General features: G+C 43.2%; 1 protein-coding gene across 6 annotated transcripts in view; it reads left to right on the plus strand.

The window, feature by feature from the left end:
• Window positions 1–272: 272 nt before the first annotated feature.
• Window positions 273–18,640, plus strand: part of ZNF346 (zinc finger protein 346) — a 42,783-nt gene continuing 24,415 nt past the window's right edge. For 4 of the 6 annotated variants that reach the window (XR_008375186.1, XM_053566392.1, XM_053566393.1 and 1 more), the window contains exons 1-3: window positions 282–504; window positions 15,903–16,006; window positions 16,555–16,647. Coding sequence is in view for 5 of the 6 variants with exons in the window: in XM_053566392.1 (XP_053422367.1) it covers window positions 324–504; window positions 15,903–16,006; window positions 16,555–16,647 (378 nt within the window). In the remaining variant the exon portion in view is untranslated. Of the gene's footprint in view, window positions 505–15,902; window positions 16,007–16,554; window positions 16,648–18,640 lie in introns of all 6 variants that reach the window. The other 2 variants (XM_053566390.1, XM_053566391.1) reach the window with 1 other exon arrangement.

Raw genomic sequence — 18,640 nt, forward strand, 5'->3', positions numbered from 1 at the left:
GTGGCTGAGCACGAGCAAAGAATCCTGAGCCAAGCACTGCTCAAACCCGTTCAGGGGGGATGGGGCTGCTGGCGATTCTGCCTCCGGTTTTCGAACCCACAACACATGCTCCGAAGTCGCAGGCATAGCACACACACGCACCAAAAAAAAAAAAAAAAAATTAGCGCCAGGGTCCGCACCAGAACGCAGTAGGCAGTGCCCAAACCTCGCGAGATTTCCTAGCCGGGCCAAGTTTCCTTCCACACCTTCTCTGCCCCCCACCCCCCATCTCGCGATACCAAGGCGCAAGAGCCGCTCTCGACGGGTCAGGGCTTGCGGGGAAGATGGAACGTCCCACGTTGAGGCTGTCCACAGTGGAGACGGCGGACGGCGGAGGGGCCGGGCCATACAACAGCTCCGAGGAGCGGGAGGGCCGGGAGCCGGACGGGGTGCGCTTCGACCGCGAGAGGGCGCGCCGCCTGTGGGAAGCCGTGTCCGGTGCCCAGCCGGTGGGGAGGGAGGAAGGTGAGTCCGGGGGCTTCACAGGCAGGAAGCCCCTCACCCGTCTGCTCGGCTCACGGGGAGTGGCGGAAGCTCCGGCCTAGCTCGTGGGCCGGTCCCCAGCCTTCGGTCACACCCCCTGGCGCCTGGCCCGCCTCCTTGCCCAGTACGCCCCGGGACTCCTGGACTCTGCTTAGCATCCACTCTGCTTAGAATCAGGGCCCAGGCACACGAAGAATCTAGACCCTAGCGCTCAAAGGGTCAGGGATCACTCACGCTTGGACCCCACATTTTTTTTTACCCCTCATTCCTGATCTACCTAGAGAGCAGTTTTTCCTAAACTCGAAAACAGTAATCCCTATTCACGCTCTTTGGGAAAGCAACAGAGTCAGTCTTTACCAAGCTAAGTACCCCTCACCATTTCTTCCTGACTCCTTGTCCCGTCTTCCTGACTTTCTCCCCTGGTGTCTTTTGCCTCCCTTCTCTCAAAAGCCCTACACTTGGCAAGGCTCTAGAAGACCTTCTCCTTACCCTTGTTTCTAGGTGTCTGGCCTCTACTTGCTGGGTCCCTGTTCTAAGATGGGGGCCAGGAATCTGAGAAACTGGCTGGTGGGGTGGGGAACCTGCGGCCTCAAGGCCACATGTGGCCCTCCAGATCCCCAAGTGTGACTCTTGAATAGAAGCCAGACTTCACAGAACAAATTTTGTGAAGTTTGGGTTTAGTCAGAAGGCCACACTCAAGGATCCAGAGGGCTACATGTGGCCCCAAGACCGTTATCATATGTTCCCCACCCCTGTAATGCTTTGATTATTCTGGCGTCTTTGTATCTCACCATTTATCTGAAGTTGTAGAGAACAGTGTGCACCGGGCCACATCAGGGATCTTCTGTTCATTTCTGAGCTGAAGCTGCCCAGCTTGCCCTGCATTTGACTTGAGACTGGGTAAGATGGGAGATAGAAAAGAGAAGGATGGAAAGAACTGGCCTGACCTTTGCAGTCCTAGCTGGGCTAGCTACTCAGCACTAACCCATATATACAAAAACTATACCTGGGCTTTTGTGCTAATCCTGTCAAGTATTTGCAAAAATAAATAAATAAAAGATTTCTCTAGTGCTCTCCTTGCTGAGCAGACTATCTTAGGAAGTTTAATAAGTTGTGGATTGACTGCGCAGGATAAAATTGAATTTTTTACCATATCCAAGGAAGCTATATTTAAATTTTGGTTTTTACACAGACCTATAACCTGGTGTATACTTCTCCAGTTTAAAAACAAGTCTAGGGCGGCGCCTGTGGCTCAGTGAGTAGGGCGCCGGCCCCATATGCCAAGGGTGGCGGGTTCAAACCCAGCCCCGGCCAAACTGCAACAAAAAAATAGCTGGGCGTTGTGGTGGGCGCCTGTAGTCCCAGCTGCTCGGGAGGCTGAGGCAAGAGAATCGCGTAAGCCCAAGAGTTAGAGGTTGCTGTGAGCCGTGTGACGCCACGGCACTCTACCCGAGTACGGTACAGTGAGACTCTGTCTCTACAAAAAAAAAAAAAAAAAACAAGTCTAGCCTTACTCCTACATTAATACATATACTATTTCTGGGCTCCTGTCGCCTTTCAAACTTATTTAGTACAAAATTTCCTTTCCCTGCCTCAATTTTCCTTTCATTAAGTTGATAAAACATTCATAGATGCCTGCTTTGTTCCTAGAATGACTGGGCATCAGAGCTCAAAGATGAGGAAGATACACTCTCCTTGCCTAGTAGACACCAAAACAGTTCCAATATAATGTATGGGATACAGTGAAGAGAAATGTCCAAGAATTGGGGGTATACAAAAAGGAAGTGACCTTTAGCCTTAGGGGACAGGGTCAAACATGTCCTGGACCTTGAAACAGAGAACACAGCTGCTCTGAAGCAACTGCTCTGAAAAGTTAAGTGTTGGCTTAATGTTTATGAGTGTATAGTGTCATTCTTATGACCCAGTTTATTTCCCTCATATTTATATGAGCTCTAGGTGTATACCTGCAACATTAAATACTATTCACTGTATTTTTTCCTGTTATCACCTTCAGTGCAGCCACTTATCTGTTTTCTCTTTCTATATACTTACCTTTCCTAGATATTGCACATAAATAGAATCATACGATTTGGAATTTGGCTGCTGTTGGCAGGTTTTTGATGTATAGACAAGTCATAATGTATGTTAGTACTTCATTCCTTTTTATTGCTAAATAGAATTTCATTGTATGAATACATCACATTTTGTTTATCTGTTCATTATTTGTAGACATTTGGAATGTTTACAGTTTGGAGCTCTTGTGAATACTGCAGCTATGAACATTCATGCTCAAGTTTCCATGTGGACATATGTTTTATTTCTCTTGAGTGTATCACCAGAAGTAGAATTGCTATGTCCTATGGTAACTTATAAACATTTTGAGGAAGTGTTGAACAGTTCAAAAATGGCTTCACCATTTACATTTCTCCCATCAGTGTATTAGGGTTTCAGTTTCTCTATATCCTTGCCATCCCTTATTGTCTTACATATTTTTATTAGAGCCATTCTAGTGGGTATGTGGTGTTACCTCATTTTGGTTTCCTAAAGATTAGTGATATCAAGCACCTTTTCATGTGTATTTATGTATCTTCTTTGGTGAAATATCCAAAATCTTTTGCCCATTTTGAAATTGGGCTGTTTGTCTTTTTTTGTTTTAACAAGAAGAAATAAAACTATTTTTGTAGATAATGCTATTGCATAGAAAGTCCCAAAGATAGCCGGGCGTTGTGGTGGGCGCCTGTAGTCCCAGCTACTCGGGAGGCTGAGGCAAGAGAATCGCTTAAGCCCAGGAGTTGGAGGTTGCTGTGAGCTGTGTGAGGCCACGGCACTCTACTGAGGGCCATAATGTGAGACTCTGTCTCTACAAAAAAAAAAAAAAAAGAAAATCCCAAAGAATTTATATAACAGCTACTGTAATTAAAAGGTTATTTTGGTATTACTGAGTTGTGTTTGTATATTCTGGGTACAAGTCCTTTATTAGATGATTTACAAATAATTCCTCTCATATTGTTACTTGTCTTTTCATTTCCTACACAATACCTTTTTTTCTTTTTTTTTGAGATAGAGTCTCACTCTGTGACCCTAGGTAGAGTGTCACGGTTTCATCAAAGCTCACAGCAACCTCAAAACTCTTGGGCTCAAGCCATCCTCTTAACCTCAGCCTCCTAAATAAATGGGACTACAGGTGCCAGCCATGTGCCCAGCTAGTTTTTTGTTTTTCTTTTTTTGGGAGACAGAATCTCACTCTGTTGCCTCAGGATAGAGTGCCATAGCATCATAGCTCACAGCAAACTCTAACCCCTGGGCTCAAGCTATCCTCTTGCCTCAGCCTCCCAAATAGCTGGGACTATAGACACTTACCACCACACCTGGCTAATTTTTCTGTTTTCAGTAGAGATGAGTGTCGCTTTAGCTCAGGTTGGTCTTGGCCTCCAGAGGGAAGGATTATAGGCATGAGCCACTCTGCTCAACCCACAAGTGTTTTATTGTTGTTTGTTTTTTGAGACAGAGTCTCACTCTCTTGCCCAAGCTAGAGTGCCATGGCCTCAGCCTTGGCAAGCAGCCTCACATCTCTTGAGTTCAAGCAAAGAATCCTCCTGCCTCAGCCTCCCCAGTAGCTGGGACTATAGACACCCGTCACAACATGACTAATATTTTCTGTTTTTAGTAGAGACGGAGGTTTCACTCTTGCTCAGGTTGCTTTGGATCTCCTGAACTCAAGGGATGCTCCCACCTTGGCCTCCCAAAGTGCTAGTATTTTTTTTTTTTTTGAGATAGTCTCTCTATGTCTCCCTCAAAGAGTACTGTGGCATCACAGCTCACAGCAGCCTCAAACTCTTGGGCTTAAGTAATTCTCTTGCCTCAGCCTCCCAACTAGCTGGGAATACAGGCATCTGTCACAACTCCTGGCTATTTTTTGTTGTTGTTGTAGTTGTCATTGTTGTTTAGCAGGCCCAGATCGGGTTCAAACCCACCAGCCCCAGTGTATGTGGCCAGTGCCCTAACCACTGAGCTACAGTGTCAAGCCCCAGAGTGCTTATATCACATGCGTGAGCCAACGCCTATATTGAGTTTTAAAATCTGAGATTTTGGCTTGGCGCCCGAAGCAGTGGTTAAGGCATCAGCCACATACACTGAAGTTGGCGGGTTTGAACACAGCCTGGGCCAGCTAACCAACAATGACAACTACAACAAAAAATAGTTGGGCGTTGTGGCGGGCTCCTGTAGTCCCACCTACTTGGGAGGCTGAGGCAAGAGAATCTCTTGAGCCCAAGAGTTTAAGGTTGCTAAGAGCTGTGATGCTATGTCACTCTACCAAGGGTGACATAATGAGTCTGTCAAAAAAAAGCGAGGCGGAACAGAGAACTTGAACTCTGATTGCTGTTCTTTGTACTAAATTTCTCAGGAGAAAGGGGTGGGAGGTCAGGGAGACCTAGAGAGAATCACACTCATTTTTACATTACTTTCCCTTAATCCAAGAATCTCTGAATTTGCCTATGACCCTATCTACCCCTCTTCAGAATGTCCAGCTTTTGGGGGCCAGGCCAATGTACAATCTCCACATACTAATTTGTATTTTTCCTACCACTTCTGTTCTCCTGAAGTGTACCCCTGCCTTTACAAATCCTTACTTATAAAACCATCATGGAGTTTGGGTTTTAAGTTAGCTGCCTCTTCTCTTTGAATGTAAAGACTTCTGTTTCTGTGTTCATAAAAGACATTAGTTTGTGACGAAAGAAGTTTTCTTTTTTTGGTAATATCTTTGCCTGGCTTTAGTATCAGAATGAGTTTGAAAATATTCCCTCCTGGTCTACTTTCTGAAAGAGTTTCTTTCTGAAATATTCCCTCCTGATCTACTTTCTGAAAGATTAGTAGTATTTCTTCTTATTGTATTCCATAGAAGTCACCAGTGAAGCTTCCTGGGCCTGGGCTTTTCTGTGTGAGAAGACTTTTAATTATTAATTGAGTTTCTTGTTTTAGATATGTTCATATTTTTTATATTCATCTTTTTTTGTTTCTTCCTAAGTCACTTGTGGTTATTTGCATCTTTTCTGAAAATTTGTCATTTCATCTAAGTTATCTGATATGTTGGCATAAAACTTTTTAAATATTCCCTTATAATCTTTTATTTTATTTTTCTCTATTTTATTCTTTTCTATTTTATTTATTTATTTATTTTGAGACAGAGTCTCACTGTGTCACCCTCAGTAGAGTGCTTTCAACCACACCAGAGAATGAGCTAATGAGGATCTGGAAAGTCCCTAGGTGACCACTATTTGGGGGACTGGTTCTAGGGGGAACCAACCACATGCTTAGAGGGTCAGAACTCAGAGCCCCCCATCTCTAGGGAGGGGAGAGGGGATAGATATTGAAGAGATCACCAAATAACCAGTGATTTAATGAATTATGCTGCCTATATAATGAAGTCTCCATAAAAACCTAAAAGGACTGAATTTAGGGGCTTCCAGGAAGGTGAACAAGAACACATCCATGTGCCTGGAAGGTGGCACACTCCAATTCCTGTACTTGGGACCCTTCCAGGCCTTGTCTCACCCTATGTGTCCTTTCATCGGTTGTTTATTTGTATCTTTTAAAATACCCTTTATAATAAAGCCAGGCAATGCAGCTCACACCTATAATCCTAGCACTGTGGGAGGCCAAGGTGGGTGGATTGCTTAAGCTCAGGAGTTCAAGACCAGCTTGAGCAAGAGTGAGACCCCCGTCTCTAAAAATAGCTGGTTGTCGTGGGCGCCTATAGTCCCAGCTGCTTGGAAGGCTGAGGCAAGAGGATAGCTTGAGCCTAAGAGTTTGAGGTTGGTATGAGCTATGACATTGTACCCAGGGCAACAAAGTGAGACTCTCAAAAAAAAAAAAAAATCCTGGGCGGCGCCTGTGGCTCAAGGAGTGAGGCACTGGCCCCATATGCCAGAGGTGGCAAGTTCAAACCTGGTCCTGGCCAAAAACTGCAAAAAGAAAATCCTTTATAATAAATGAGTCAATATAAGTAAGTGTTCTCCTGCGTTCTGTGAGCTGCTCTAATAAGTTAATCAAATCCAGTAAGGTGGGGGCATCATGGGAACTGCTTTATCAGAAGCACAGGTAAAACAGCCTAAACTCCAGAGCTTGTGATTGGCATCAGAAGTGGGGTGTGATTCCTCAATCTGCAGGATCTGACTATCTCTTGGTAGAGAGTGTCAGACTGATTTAAATTAGAAGATGCTCAACTGTTGTCTGCTGCATAATCAATTGCTTCCTTGGTGTATGTGAGGAAACAGTTGGTCACAGAAGCACTCTGTGTTGTCAGAATAGAGTAGGAGAAACTTGAGAGGTTTTTTCCTATAGAACACTGCTTTAGCTGCTTCCCATAAATTTTTGTATGTTGTGTTTTCACTTAAATTAGTTCAAAATAATTTCTAATAATAATTTCTAATTTCTAATTTCTCCTTTGATCCATTTATTCAATTTCTATTTTTGATTTCTAATTATATTCCACTGTGTTCAGAGAACATACTTGGAGTGAGTTCATTCCTTTTTAAAGTAGTAAGGATTATACTACTGTATAATATATTATCCCCTGGATTATATTCTGTGTATAGAAAACAGTGTATATTCTGCAGTTGTTGGTAGAGTGTTCTATATGTCATTTGGATCAAGTTGGTTATAAATGTTATCAAGACACTTAACTGAGTTTCTAACTAGTTCTATCAATTATTGAAAATGAAGATTGAAATCTCTATTATTGTCTGTCTATCCTTTTCTTTAAATTCTTTTTGTTTTTTGAGACAGAGCCTCAAGCTGTCGCCCTGGGTAGAGTGCCATGGCGTCACAGCTCACAGCAACCTCAAACTCCTGAGCTTAAACGATTCTCTTGCCTCAGCTTCCCAAGTAGCTGGGACTACAGGTGCCCACCACAAAGCCCGGCTATTTTTTGGTTGTAGTTGTCATTCTTGTTTGTAGGCCTGGGCTGAATTCAAACACGCCAGCTCTGGTGTATGTGGGTGGCGCCTTAGCCACTTGAACTACAGGGGCTGAGCCAAATTCTTTGTGTTTTTTAAGAGATGGGATCTCTCTAAATTGCCTAAGCTGGTCTCAAACTCCTGGCCTCAAGCAATCCTTCTGCCTCAGGCCTCTCAAGACCTTGCTTTTTATCCAGTCTGACAGTTTCTGCCTTTTCAGACTATTCACATTTAATTAATTTCTTTTTTCTTTTTTTTATGATTCTCCATGCATTTGTTTATTGATAGTGATATGAAAATTACATTTTGCACTTTACTATTTATTTCCTTTATATCCTCTCTTCTTCCTTTACTGACATTTTATGTTAAGTATTTTAATATACCATTGTTTCCTCTTGACATTTTTCTTTTTATTTCAGTTTCTTAGTGGTGCTCTGGCGATTACAATGCACAACTTAACTCATCACAGAATACTTCAATACTAACTTAATTCTGGTAAACTATAAAAATATTTCTCTAATATAGTTCTATTCCTTCACCCTCCTTTGTGCTATTTTTGTCATATATATATACATACGTTATAAAACTAATGATTCAATGTTATAATTATTGCTTTATATAGCATTATGTCTTTTTAAAAAGTTAAGAAATGAAATGAGAGGCTCGGTGCCTGTGGCTCAAGTGGCTAAGGCACCAGCCACATACACCTGAGCTGGCGGGTTCGAATCCAGCCTGGGCCCGCCAAACAACAATGACAGCTGCAACCAAAAAAGTAACCGGGTGTTGTGGCGGGTGCCTATAGTCCCAGCTACTTGGGAGACAGAGAGGCAGGAGAATCTCTTGAACCCAGAAGTTTGAGGTTGCTGTGAGCTATGATGCTACGGCACTCTACCCAGGGCGACAGCTTGAGGCTCTGTCTCAAAAAAAAAAAGAAATGAGAAAAAAATATATTTATAGAGTCTTTTATGTTAACCTACACATTTACCCCTTCTGGTATTCTCTGGATTCAAGTTGCTATCTGGTGTCACTTTCAGCCTGAAGAGCTTTTTTTTTGAGACAGAGTCTCAAGCTGTTGTCTTGGGTAGAGTGCTGTGGTGTCACAGCTCAGAACAACCTCAAACTCTTAGGCTTACATGATTCTCTTGCCTCAGCCTCTCAAGTGGCTGAACTACAGGCACCTGCCACAACGCCTAGCTATTTTTGTTGTTGTTGCAATTGTCATTGTTGTTTTAGCTGGCCCAGCCCAGGTTCAAACCCATCTGCCTTGGTTTATTTGGCTGGCGCCCTACCCACTGAGCTACAGGTACCACCTGAAGGGGGCTTCTTTCAGTATTTTTTTGTGAGGCAGACCAGCTAGCAGTGTATTCTCTTAGTCTTTTTCTGGGAATGTCTGCATTTTGTCTTCATTCTTGAAGGATAGTTGTGTTTTATTTTTAACTAACAGCTTTATTTATATAAATTTCACTTACCACAAAATTCACTTGTTTAAAATGCTATTCAGGCCAGGTGCAGTGGCTCACACCTATAATCCTAATAGTCTGGGAGCGTGAGACAAGTGGATTGCTTGAGCTCACGAGTTGAGACTGGCCTGAGCAAAAGTGAGACCCCATCTCTAAAAATAGCCAGCCATCAAGGTGGGTGCGTGTAGTCCCAGCTACTTGGGAGGCTGAGGCAAGAAGATCACTTGAACCCAAGAGTTTGAGGTTGCTGTGAGCTGTGACACCACAGCACTCTACTGAGGGGATCAAAGTGAGACTCTGTCACCTCCAAAAAATAAAGATATAAATAAATAAATAAAATAAAATGTGCCATTCAGTGGTTTTTAGTATATTCATAGAATTGTGCTACCATTACCACTGTCTAATTTCAGAACGTTGTCATCACCCCAGAGAAAAACTCTGTGCCCCAGAGTCATCTGTAGCAACTACTTATCTCCTGTCTCTATGGATTTGCCTATTTTGGATAATAGTTCATGTAAATAGAATTCTATAATATGTAACCTTTGTGACTGGCTTCTTTCACTTAGCATAATGTTTGAAGGATAGTTTTGAGTGATAACAGAGTTCTTGGTTGACAGTTTTGTTCTTTTTCATCACTTGGAATATGTCATCCTGCTGCCTTCTGACCTTCAGGGTTTCAGATGAAACAAAGATTTCTGTCTTTGTTTTTCAACAGTTTGACTGTGATTGTCTATGTATAGATCTCTTTGTATTTATCCTACTTTGAGTTCCTTAAGATTTTAGGATGTTCAGATTAATGTTTTTCATCAAATACAGGATGGGGAGTTCTTAGAATCATTCCTTCAAATAGTTATTACTGTCCCTTTTTCTCTCTTTTGTCGCTCTTAGGTTCTCCTTACACATATGTATTGGTATGCTTAATGTTTTCCCATAATCTCTAAAGCTCTGTTCATTATTCTTCTATCATTTTTGTCTTTTTTCTTCAGATTAAATATTTCTATTTATATATCTTCAAATTCACTGATTCTTTTGAATCTACTCTTGAGGTCCTGCAGGGAATTTTTTATTTCATTTATTGTAATTTCAACTCCAGAGTTTACATTTATTTCTGTTTTATACTTATTCTAAATGGGAAACTTTTTATTTTATTTTATTTTTTGAGACAGAGTCTTACTATGTCACCCTTGGTAAAGTGCTGTGGCGTCTCAGCTCACAGCAACCTCAAACTCTGGAGCTTAAGTGATTCTCTTGCTTCAGCTTCCCAAGTAGCTGGGACTACAGGAGCCCACCACAACACCCGGCTATTTTTGTTGTTGTTGTTGTTGTCGTGTTGTCATTGTTGTTTAGCAGGCCCGGGTTCGAACCCACCAGCCCCTGTGTATGTGGCTGGCACCCTAACCACTGAGCTATGGGCGCCAAGCCTAACCATTCTTATCCAAGGTAGAGTATGTCTACCATCCCTTCTCTAGGATCTTTTGTTATTTGCTGCTTTCTAACTACAACTTTTATCTGCTTCCTAATAAGCCATAATAAGAATGGATGTGTTGGCTCATGCCTGTAATCCTAGCACTCTGGGAGGCTGAGGTGGGTAGATTGCCTGAGCTCAGGAGACCAGCCTGAGCAAGAGTGAGGCCCCCATCTCTAAAAATAGCCAGGCTTTGTGTTGAGTGCTTGTAGTCCCAGCTACTTGGGAGGCTGAGGCAAGAGTATTGCTTGAGCCCAAGAGTTTGAGATTGCTTGAGCTAGCTACAATGCCATGGTACTCTACCAGGGTGACAAAGTGAGACTCTGTCTCAAAAAAAAAAAGCTATAATGATTGGGATCATAAATAGATTTTGCCTCTTTCTAAGGACCACCTCCAGTCAACTGATGATTTTTTTTTCTTTGACACGGTCTCACTATGTTGCCCTGGGTAGAGTGCCATGGGGTCATAGCTCACAGCAACCACTCAGAGTGCTAGGATTATTCGCATGAGCCACTATTCCCAGCAAATCGATGAATTTCTATACTTCTGAGTTGTAGATTCTAAGGCCACATCTAGGCCCAAGGAAGAGCAAATCGTAGATTAGCAGTATTCACCCTTAGGCTAGGCGCCTGTGGCTCAAGCGGCTAAGGCGCCAGCCACATACACCTGAGCTGGCGGGTTTGAATCCAGCCCAGGCCTGCCAAACAACAATGATGGCTGCAACAACAACTAAAAAATATTCACCTTTAGTTGGAATGAAGAAGATAGTTTAATGGTCTTGGCCCTAAGTTATTGTAAAGCAATTTAAGGCATCTGTAAATCACCCAGAGACAACTATAACCTGGCTTGAAGTATCATGATCATTTTGTCTCCCAGATACCACTTCCTGTAAAGTAGTAAAAAAAAATTTTTTTTTTTTTTTTTTTTAAAGAAACAGGGTCGGGGCGGTGCCTGTGGCTCAAGGAGTAGGGCGCCGGTCCCATATGCCAGAGGTGGCGGGTTCAAACCCAGCCCCGGCAAAAAAACCACAAAAAAAAAAAAAAAGAAACAGGGTCTTGCTCTGTTGCCCATGCTACTCTCAATGCCTGGGCTCCAGTGATCCTCCCACCTCAGCCTCCTGAGTAAGTGAGACTGCAAGCATCCAACACCATGGCCACCTTGTTTCTTTAAGTTTATGAATTCTCTTGGTATCAACAGTAGTTCTCTTTGTCCCTAGAGAGACTTCATGAAAATCATTCCTCTCTTAGTAGTCTAGATTCCATCTGTCAGCCTCTGGCCCATTCATCTCATTGGCTATAGTATGCGTATAAATTTAAGCTTATTAATCATAGGACTTCTGGCTTGGTTCCTGTGGTTCAAGTGGCTAAGGTGCCATCCACATACACCTGAGCTGGCGGGTTCAAATCCAGCCCAGGCCCTCCAAACAACAATGATGGCTGCAACCAAAAAATAGCCAGGTGTTGTGGCAGGCACTTGTAGTCCCAGCTACTTGGGAGGCTGAGGCAGGAGACTCGCTTGAGCCCAGGAGTTGGAGGTTGCTGTGAGCCGTGTGACGCCACGGCACTCTACCGAGGGCGGTACAGTGAGACTCTGTCTCTACAAAAAAAAAAAAAGAAAGAAAAACTAGCTGGGTGTTATGGCAGGTGCCTGTAGTCACTCTACATGATGCCATGGCACTCTACTCAGGGCAACAGAGTGAGACTGTCTCAAAAAAAAAAAAAAAAAAAAAACCTGATAATAGTTACCATTAACTCCTTTTCTTCCTTCAGTCCCCTTCCCACATACCCTTTCTAAGAAATTGGTTGTATATCCTGAGCAAGAGCAAGACCCTGGCTCTAAAAATAGCCGAGCATTGGGGCAGGCCCCTGTAGTCCCAGCTACTCTGGAGGCTGAGGCAAGGGAATCACTTGAGCCCAGAATTTTGAGGTTGCTGTGAGCTATGATGCCACAGCACTCTACCAAGGGCAGCAACATGAAATTCTGTCTCAAAATAAAAAAAGAAAAAGAAATTGGTTGTATGTTAAATCTACTTCCAGAACGTAATTCCAAATCTGCTTTTCTCCATTGCCATTAGCAACCTCCGTAGTCTAAGGTTCCAACATCTATTGCCTTAAGACTGCAACAGCCTCCTCCCTATTCTCTCTGGTTTTATTCTTGTCATCATGTACTTTGTTGACACAGCTATCAGAGTAATCTCCTTTTTTTAATTTTTATATTTTTGATTTTTTGTTTTCTTGAGATTAAGTCTCACCCTGTTGCCCTGGGTATAATGCCATAACTCACAGCAATCTCAAGCTCCTGGGCTTTAGCAATCTTCCTGCTTCACCCTCCTGAGTAGCTAGGACTACAAGTGCCATAACACCACCTGTTTTTTCTATTTTTTAGTAGAGATGGGCTCTCACTCTCGCTCAGGCAATCCACTAGCCTTAGTCTCCTGGAGTGCTTTAAAATTTTTTGTAGAGACAAGTCTTGCTGTGTTACCCAGGCTGATCTCAAACTCCTGGCCTTAAGCAATCCTCCTGTCTTAGTGAGAAGGGAAGGATTACAGATGTGAGCCATCAGCCCCAGCCCCAGAGTAATCTTTTCAAAGCACAAACCATATCTTGTCGCTTCTCCTTATATTAAGAATAAAATCCACAGATCCATTGTGGCTTATGAAGCCTTCTATTTATTCAACATGATCTAGTAGGTGTTGTGCTGTCTTTCCAACTTTATTTCCTACCACTTTCTTCTCTCATTCACCTCACTCCAGCCACACTGGCCTTCTCTCCATTCCTCGAATGTGCTACACTCATTACTGCATCCAAGACCTAATACCATCTCAGGCTAGAATACTTTTTTCCTGCAGACCTCCTGGTGGCTGATACCTCCCTCTGATGGTCTTCACCAACTATCCTGCTCCCATAATTCTGTCCCACTTACTTTGCTTATAGATTACACACAGCCCACTGTAGCCTCAAACTCCTGGGCTCACGTGAACATCTTGCCTCAGCCTCCTAAGTAGCTGGGATTATAGGCACCTGCCACCATGCTAAGCTTGTTTGCTTGTTTTCATAACATTTAATTCCCTATCATTATCTTATTTATTTATTTTTTTTTTTTTTGTGGAGACAGAGTTTCACTTTATTGCCCTCGGCAGAGTGCCGTGGCCTCACACAGCTCACAGCAACCTCCAACTCCTTGGCTTAGGCGATTCTCCTGCCTCAGCCTCCCAAGTAGCTGGGACTACAGGCACCCGCCACAACACCCGGCTATTTTTTTGTTGCAGTTTGGCCGGAGCTGGGTTTGAACCCGCCACCCTCGGCATATGGGGCTGGCGCCCTGCTCACTGAGCCACAGGCGCTGCCCTCATTATTTTATTTATTTACCTTATACCCTGTCTATCTTATTTCTTGATGTATGGTGTTAGCACTCAGTTCAGTACTGGCACACAGAAGGCATTCTGAACACACATATGTGGACTGTGTGCATGTACTCTGAGGCCAGAGAGGTTTCCAGCAGAGGGGTAACTTTTAGTCATTTAGCAAGTACCCACCATACCCCCTGCTGTGGGTATCGTATTGTACTAATTAATAGGGATACGAAGTTATAAATAACTAGTCCCTACCCTGTTTAGTCTTTAGGAGTCAGATTCTGAGTATCCTTGAAAAGCAACTCCATATCCTTTAACAAAAATTCCACAATCCCCAGGCAAGGATGAGATGGCTGGACTTCGACCCATAGGTGTCATCTTCCCCTTAGTAGGCTTCTCATTATGATGAGCCTCTGACCTTCCTTTAAAACGCTGTGCCCGAACTGTGTTCACAGAACTACTTTTCTTGATTTTTCTGAGCAGAGCAAAGAGTCAAGGCCTTTGGCAAAAATTTACCAAACATTGTAGGAGAAATAAACAAGAAATATGAAGGGATAGAAATACAACCAGATAACTCTTTTGCCCAAAAGGGCTGGCATAGGTAAGCTTTAGAATAGATAGATTTTGTGGAATAAGGAGAGGCATCTCTAAAGTTCCTCACCAAAAACCTCTCTCCAGGGCATGTTGACCACTTTTTGATTGAGACTAGGATATTAAAAACGTAGGCTTGCCCTCCTTTCCAAGGACTCCGCCTCTGCCTCAGATCGTGGGTGCCATGATGGAACTCATGCTTTAGGTGAGATTTTTATCCCCTCAAAGGGGTAAGGCTTTGTTCTTCAGGCCCACAATTAAGCACAGGTTAATACCATATTTCCTACAATGTGAAACTTTCACAATATGTAATTTTAGGCTCAGCACCTGTGGCTCAAGCCGGTAAGGCACCAGCCACATACACCTGAGCTGGCGGCTTCGAATCCAGCCTGGGCCTGCCAAACAACAATGACGGCTACAACCAAAAAATGGCCGGGCATTGTGGCGGGTGCCTGTAGTCCCAGCTATTTGGGAGGCCAAGGCAGGAGAATCACTTGAGCCCAGGAGTCAGAGGTTGCTGTGAGCTGGGATGCCGTAGCACTCTACCCAGGGTGACAGCTTGAGGATCTGTCTCAAAAAAAGAAATGTAATTTTAGATCTTTCAAACTCAGATCAAGAATATCAAGAATATAGCCAGGCGTTGTGGCGGGCACCTGTAGTCCCAGCTACTCGGGAAGCTGAGGCAAGAGAATCGCTTAAACCCAAGAGCTGGAGGTTGCTGTGAGCTGTGTGAGGCCACGGCACTCTACCGAGGGCTATAAAGTGAGACTCTGTCTCTACAAAAAAAAAAAAAAGAATATCAAGAATAGTGAGAAAATTACTCCCTTTTCAAGTATTGCAAGTGCTCCTCATTCTATCTGAGAGAAAGTCTCAGATGGGTATGACCCTATCTTTATACCCCTCTGCACAGTTGCTGCTCTCTTCTACCTAAGGAATGCTCTAAGCCTGGCTAGAATTATTTCATTTTTATTGTATTTATTTTTATTGGTATCTACTTAAGTTTATGATCTAAATATTCCTCTTTAAAATAAGTTACTAAGTGAAGAAAGTTGGCATACATAAAATTGTAAGGTAAGTAATAGTATAGGTGGATGAGAACATAGCATGAGTCATAGCAGCAGTAGGGGAGGCTAGCCCAGGTTTGCCAGTCATTACCCAGTGCCTCTGTTTGAGGTAAGGTTCAAAGACAGTGCTGTTGAGGTAGTTTTGTTTTTGTTTTTGTTTTTTCAGATGGAGTCATACTCTATTGTTCAGGCTAGAGTACCATGGCATCAGTCTAACTTACAGCAACTTCAAACTCCTGGGTTTAAGTGATCCTCCTGCGTCAGCCTCCTGAGTAGCTGGGACTGCAGATGCTACCACAACGCCCAGATAATTTTTCTGTTTCTAGTAGAGTTTGGGTCTCCCACTTGCTCAAACTGGTCTTGAACTCCTGAGCTCAAGTGATCCTCCCACCTCAGCCTCCCAGAGTGCTAGGATTGTAGGTATGAGCCACTGTGACCAGCCTGAGGTAGTATTTTTTACAACTCAAAGATTTTTTATTTTCTCTTCTATAGTGGAGCACATGATCCAGAAGAACCAATGTCTCTTCACCAACACCCAGTGTAAGGTTTGCTGCGCCCTGCTCATTTCTGAGTCCCAGAAGCTGGCACATTACCAGGTATGCCATTGTACTTCTGCTGTACTTTTCAGACCCAGGGCCAAGTCCTCACTTCCCTCTGGTTTGCATGGTAAAGTATACTTCCTTCTTAGCTACCCAGATGTTACCTCCATGCATGTTGCCTTGTGACTTGAAGATTGACTTAATTTTTTTGATTTTCATTTATTCTATCTAAGTCAGGATCATTCTTTGTGTATCTTTCCTTGCAGCAGTAGAAAGTATGAGCTTTGGCTTTACATAGACCTGAGTTTGAAATTTCACAACTCTGTTACTCATCTTGGGCAAGAAACTTCTTCATTTTCAGCCTCAGTTTCTTCATCTGTAAGATAGACATGATAATTTTTTCATAGATTCTTGTGAAGATTAAATTTGATAGCTGTAAAGTTCCTTCCACAGTGTAGGAACTCAGTAAACTAAGTTTCTTCCCCAAGCCTCTCCTCCAAATTTTTTGTGAAGATGAATCAGATGAAAATCTAGTAAGTGTTTTAAGTGCCTTAGATGTGAAATGGCATTTGGCTGTCTTTGATCTTTTTCCTGGATTTTTGCAGAGCAAAAAACATGCCAACAAAGTGAAGAGATACCTAGCAATTCATGGAATGGAGACATTAAAGGGGGAAATGAAGAGGCTAGACTCAGATCAGGTAATACAGCTGCCGTTGTTGAGACTGCTTACATCCTGATGAAGGCAACAGGCAGGTTGCTGCAGTGAAAGACCCTGGGCTTTGAGTCAGACTGACTTGACTTCAAATCCAAGCCATGTTGTGTGACTTGGGCAAGTCTTAACTACTTCTGTGAGCCTTGATTTCTTCTTCTATAGAAATGAGGATGCTAATGTCAACTATCTTTCAGTATTTTTCTAAACTAAAATGAGGGAAGGTTTATAAAAATCACCCAGTAGAGAGCCTGGCACATAGTAGGAACTCAGTAGGAGAGCCATTGTTATGCATTACCACCCAGGGGTACATTGGAGCAGGACAAGAAGCCTTGCCCATTCACTACTGAAGAAGAGAAAGTAGAATGAAGCCAGGCTGCTTGCCTTCTTGAGAGCCAGGGAAAAGAACTGTGTTTGAATGTTTTAAATAAACAAGTAGGAGCACCCTTTTCCAGTGCCTACTCTAATTGAAATGCATTTACTTTTTGGCTCAGAAATAACAGAATTATACTGAAGCAACTCCTCCCTCAGTAGTAACATTATTTTTGTCCAGTGGGAGGCTATGCAAACATCATAGGATGAGCAGTGTTGGTTAAGTCACTTAGCCTCTTTGAACTTCACTCATAAAATGGAGTTGATTCCTATCTCTTAGGGCATTGTGAGGTAAAATTCCAATTTCTAGTACGTGGCTCAATAAATAAGAGCTTACTCTACAAACCACTGCCTCCTATTACAGTCACCAGAGGTTTAGGAGGGACTTACTTCTCCCTTCCTGAAATTCACTGGACTCATTCAAATTCAAGAAGACAAGATCAGGCTCAGAGCCTGTAGCTCAGTGAGAAGGGCGCCAGCCACATACACCAAAACTGGTGGATTTGAGCCCCGCCCAGACCTGCTAAACAACAATGACAACTGCAACCAAAAAAAAATAGCTGGGCGTTGTAGTGGGCACCTATAGTCCCAACTACTTGGGAGGCTGAGGCAAGAGAATCTCTTAAGCCCAAGAGTTTGAAGTTGCTATGACCTGTGACGCCACGGCCCTCTACCAAGGGCACCATAGTAAGACTGTGTCTCAAAAAAAAGACAAGATCAACTAACTATTTGACTCTGGGCAAGTCATTTTAGATCTTTTCACTTTGATTTCTTCAACTCTTAGGATGGCTGGCTCAGTAGTTCACATGAGCTACCCAAATCAGTTACCCAATCCTTGACCCCCTCGCACCACCACTACCACTACCAACAAAGAATTATCCAGCCCAAAATGTCAATGGTGCCAAAGTTGACAAAGGCTGAATAAATAGCCTGTTCAGAGATCAGGCTTTCTCGGAGAGATGTTGAGAGGCCCTTAATGTAGACTTGAAATATCTTGTTTTAGGATGGGCGCGGTGGCTCACACCTATAATCCTAACACTTTGGGAGGCCAAGGCATATAGATTGCTTGAGCTCACAAGTTTGACCTAGTTTTTTTTTTTTGTGGTTTTTGGACGGGGCCGGGTTTGAACCTGCCACCTCCGGCATATGGGACCGGCACCCTACTCACTGAGCCACAAGCGCCGCCCGAGCTCACAAGTTTGAGACCAGCCTGAGCAAGAGCAAGACCCCCATCTCTAAAAATAGCCAGGCATTGTAGCCAGCACCTGTAGTCCCAGCTACTTGGTAGCCAGAGACAAGAGAATCGCTTGAGCCCAGGAGTTTGAGGTTGCTGTGATCTGTGATGCTACAGCACTCTACCAAGGGCAACAAAGTGAGACTCTTGTCTCAAAAAAAAAATGTAAGAAATACTTCATTTTCTAGCCTAATCATAATCAACACATAAAACTCAATGACCTGCTTATTCAGCAAACCCTGAACATATACTGTGTGCCAGACTCTAGGAGGGTGCAAGGGATAGGAAACAGATGAATCAAATAATCTGTGCCCAAATGTTGCACTTGAGTTCACAGCAAAGTCTCCTAAGGTGCGACTCTTGTCAGTTTATGTGA

Source organism: Nycticebus coucang, chromosome 17, assembly GCF_027406575.1.
Source record: "Nycticebus coucang isolate mNycCou1 chromosome 17, mNycCou1.pri, whole genome shotgun sequence".
In the NCBI taxonomy this organism is placed as follows: domain Eukaryota; kingdom Metazoa; phylum Chordata; class Mammalia; order Primates; family Lorisidae; genus Nycticebus; species Nycticebus coucang.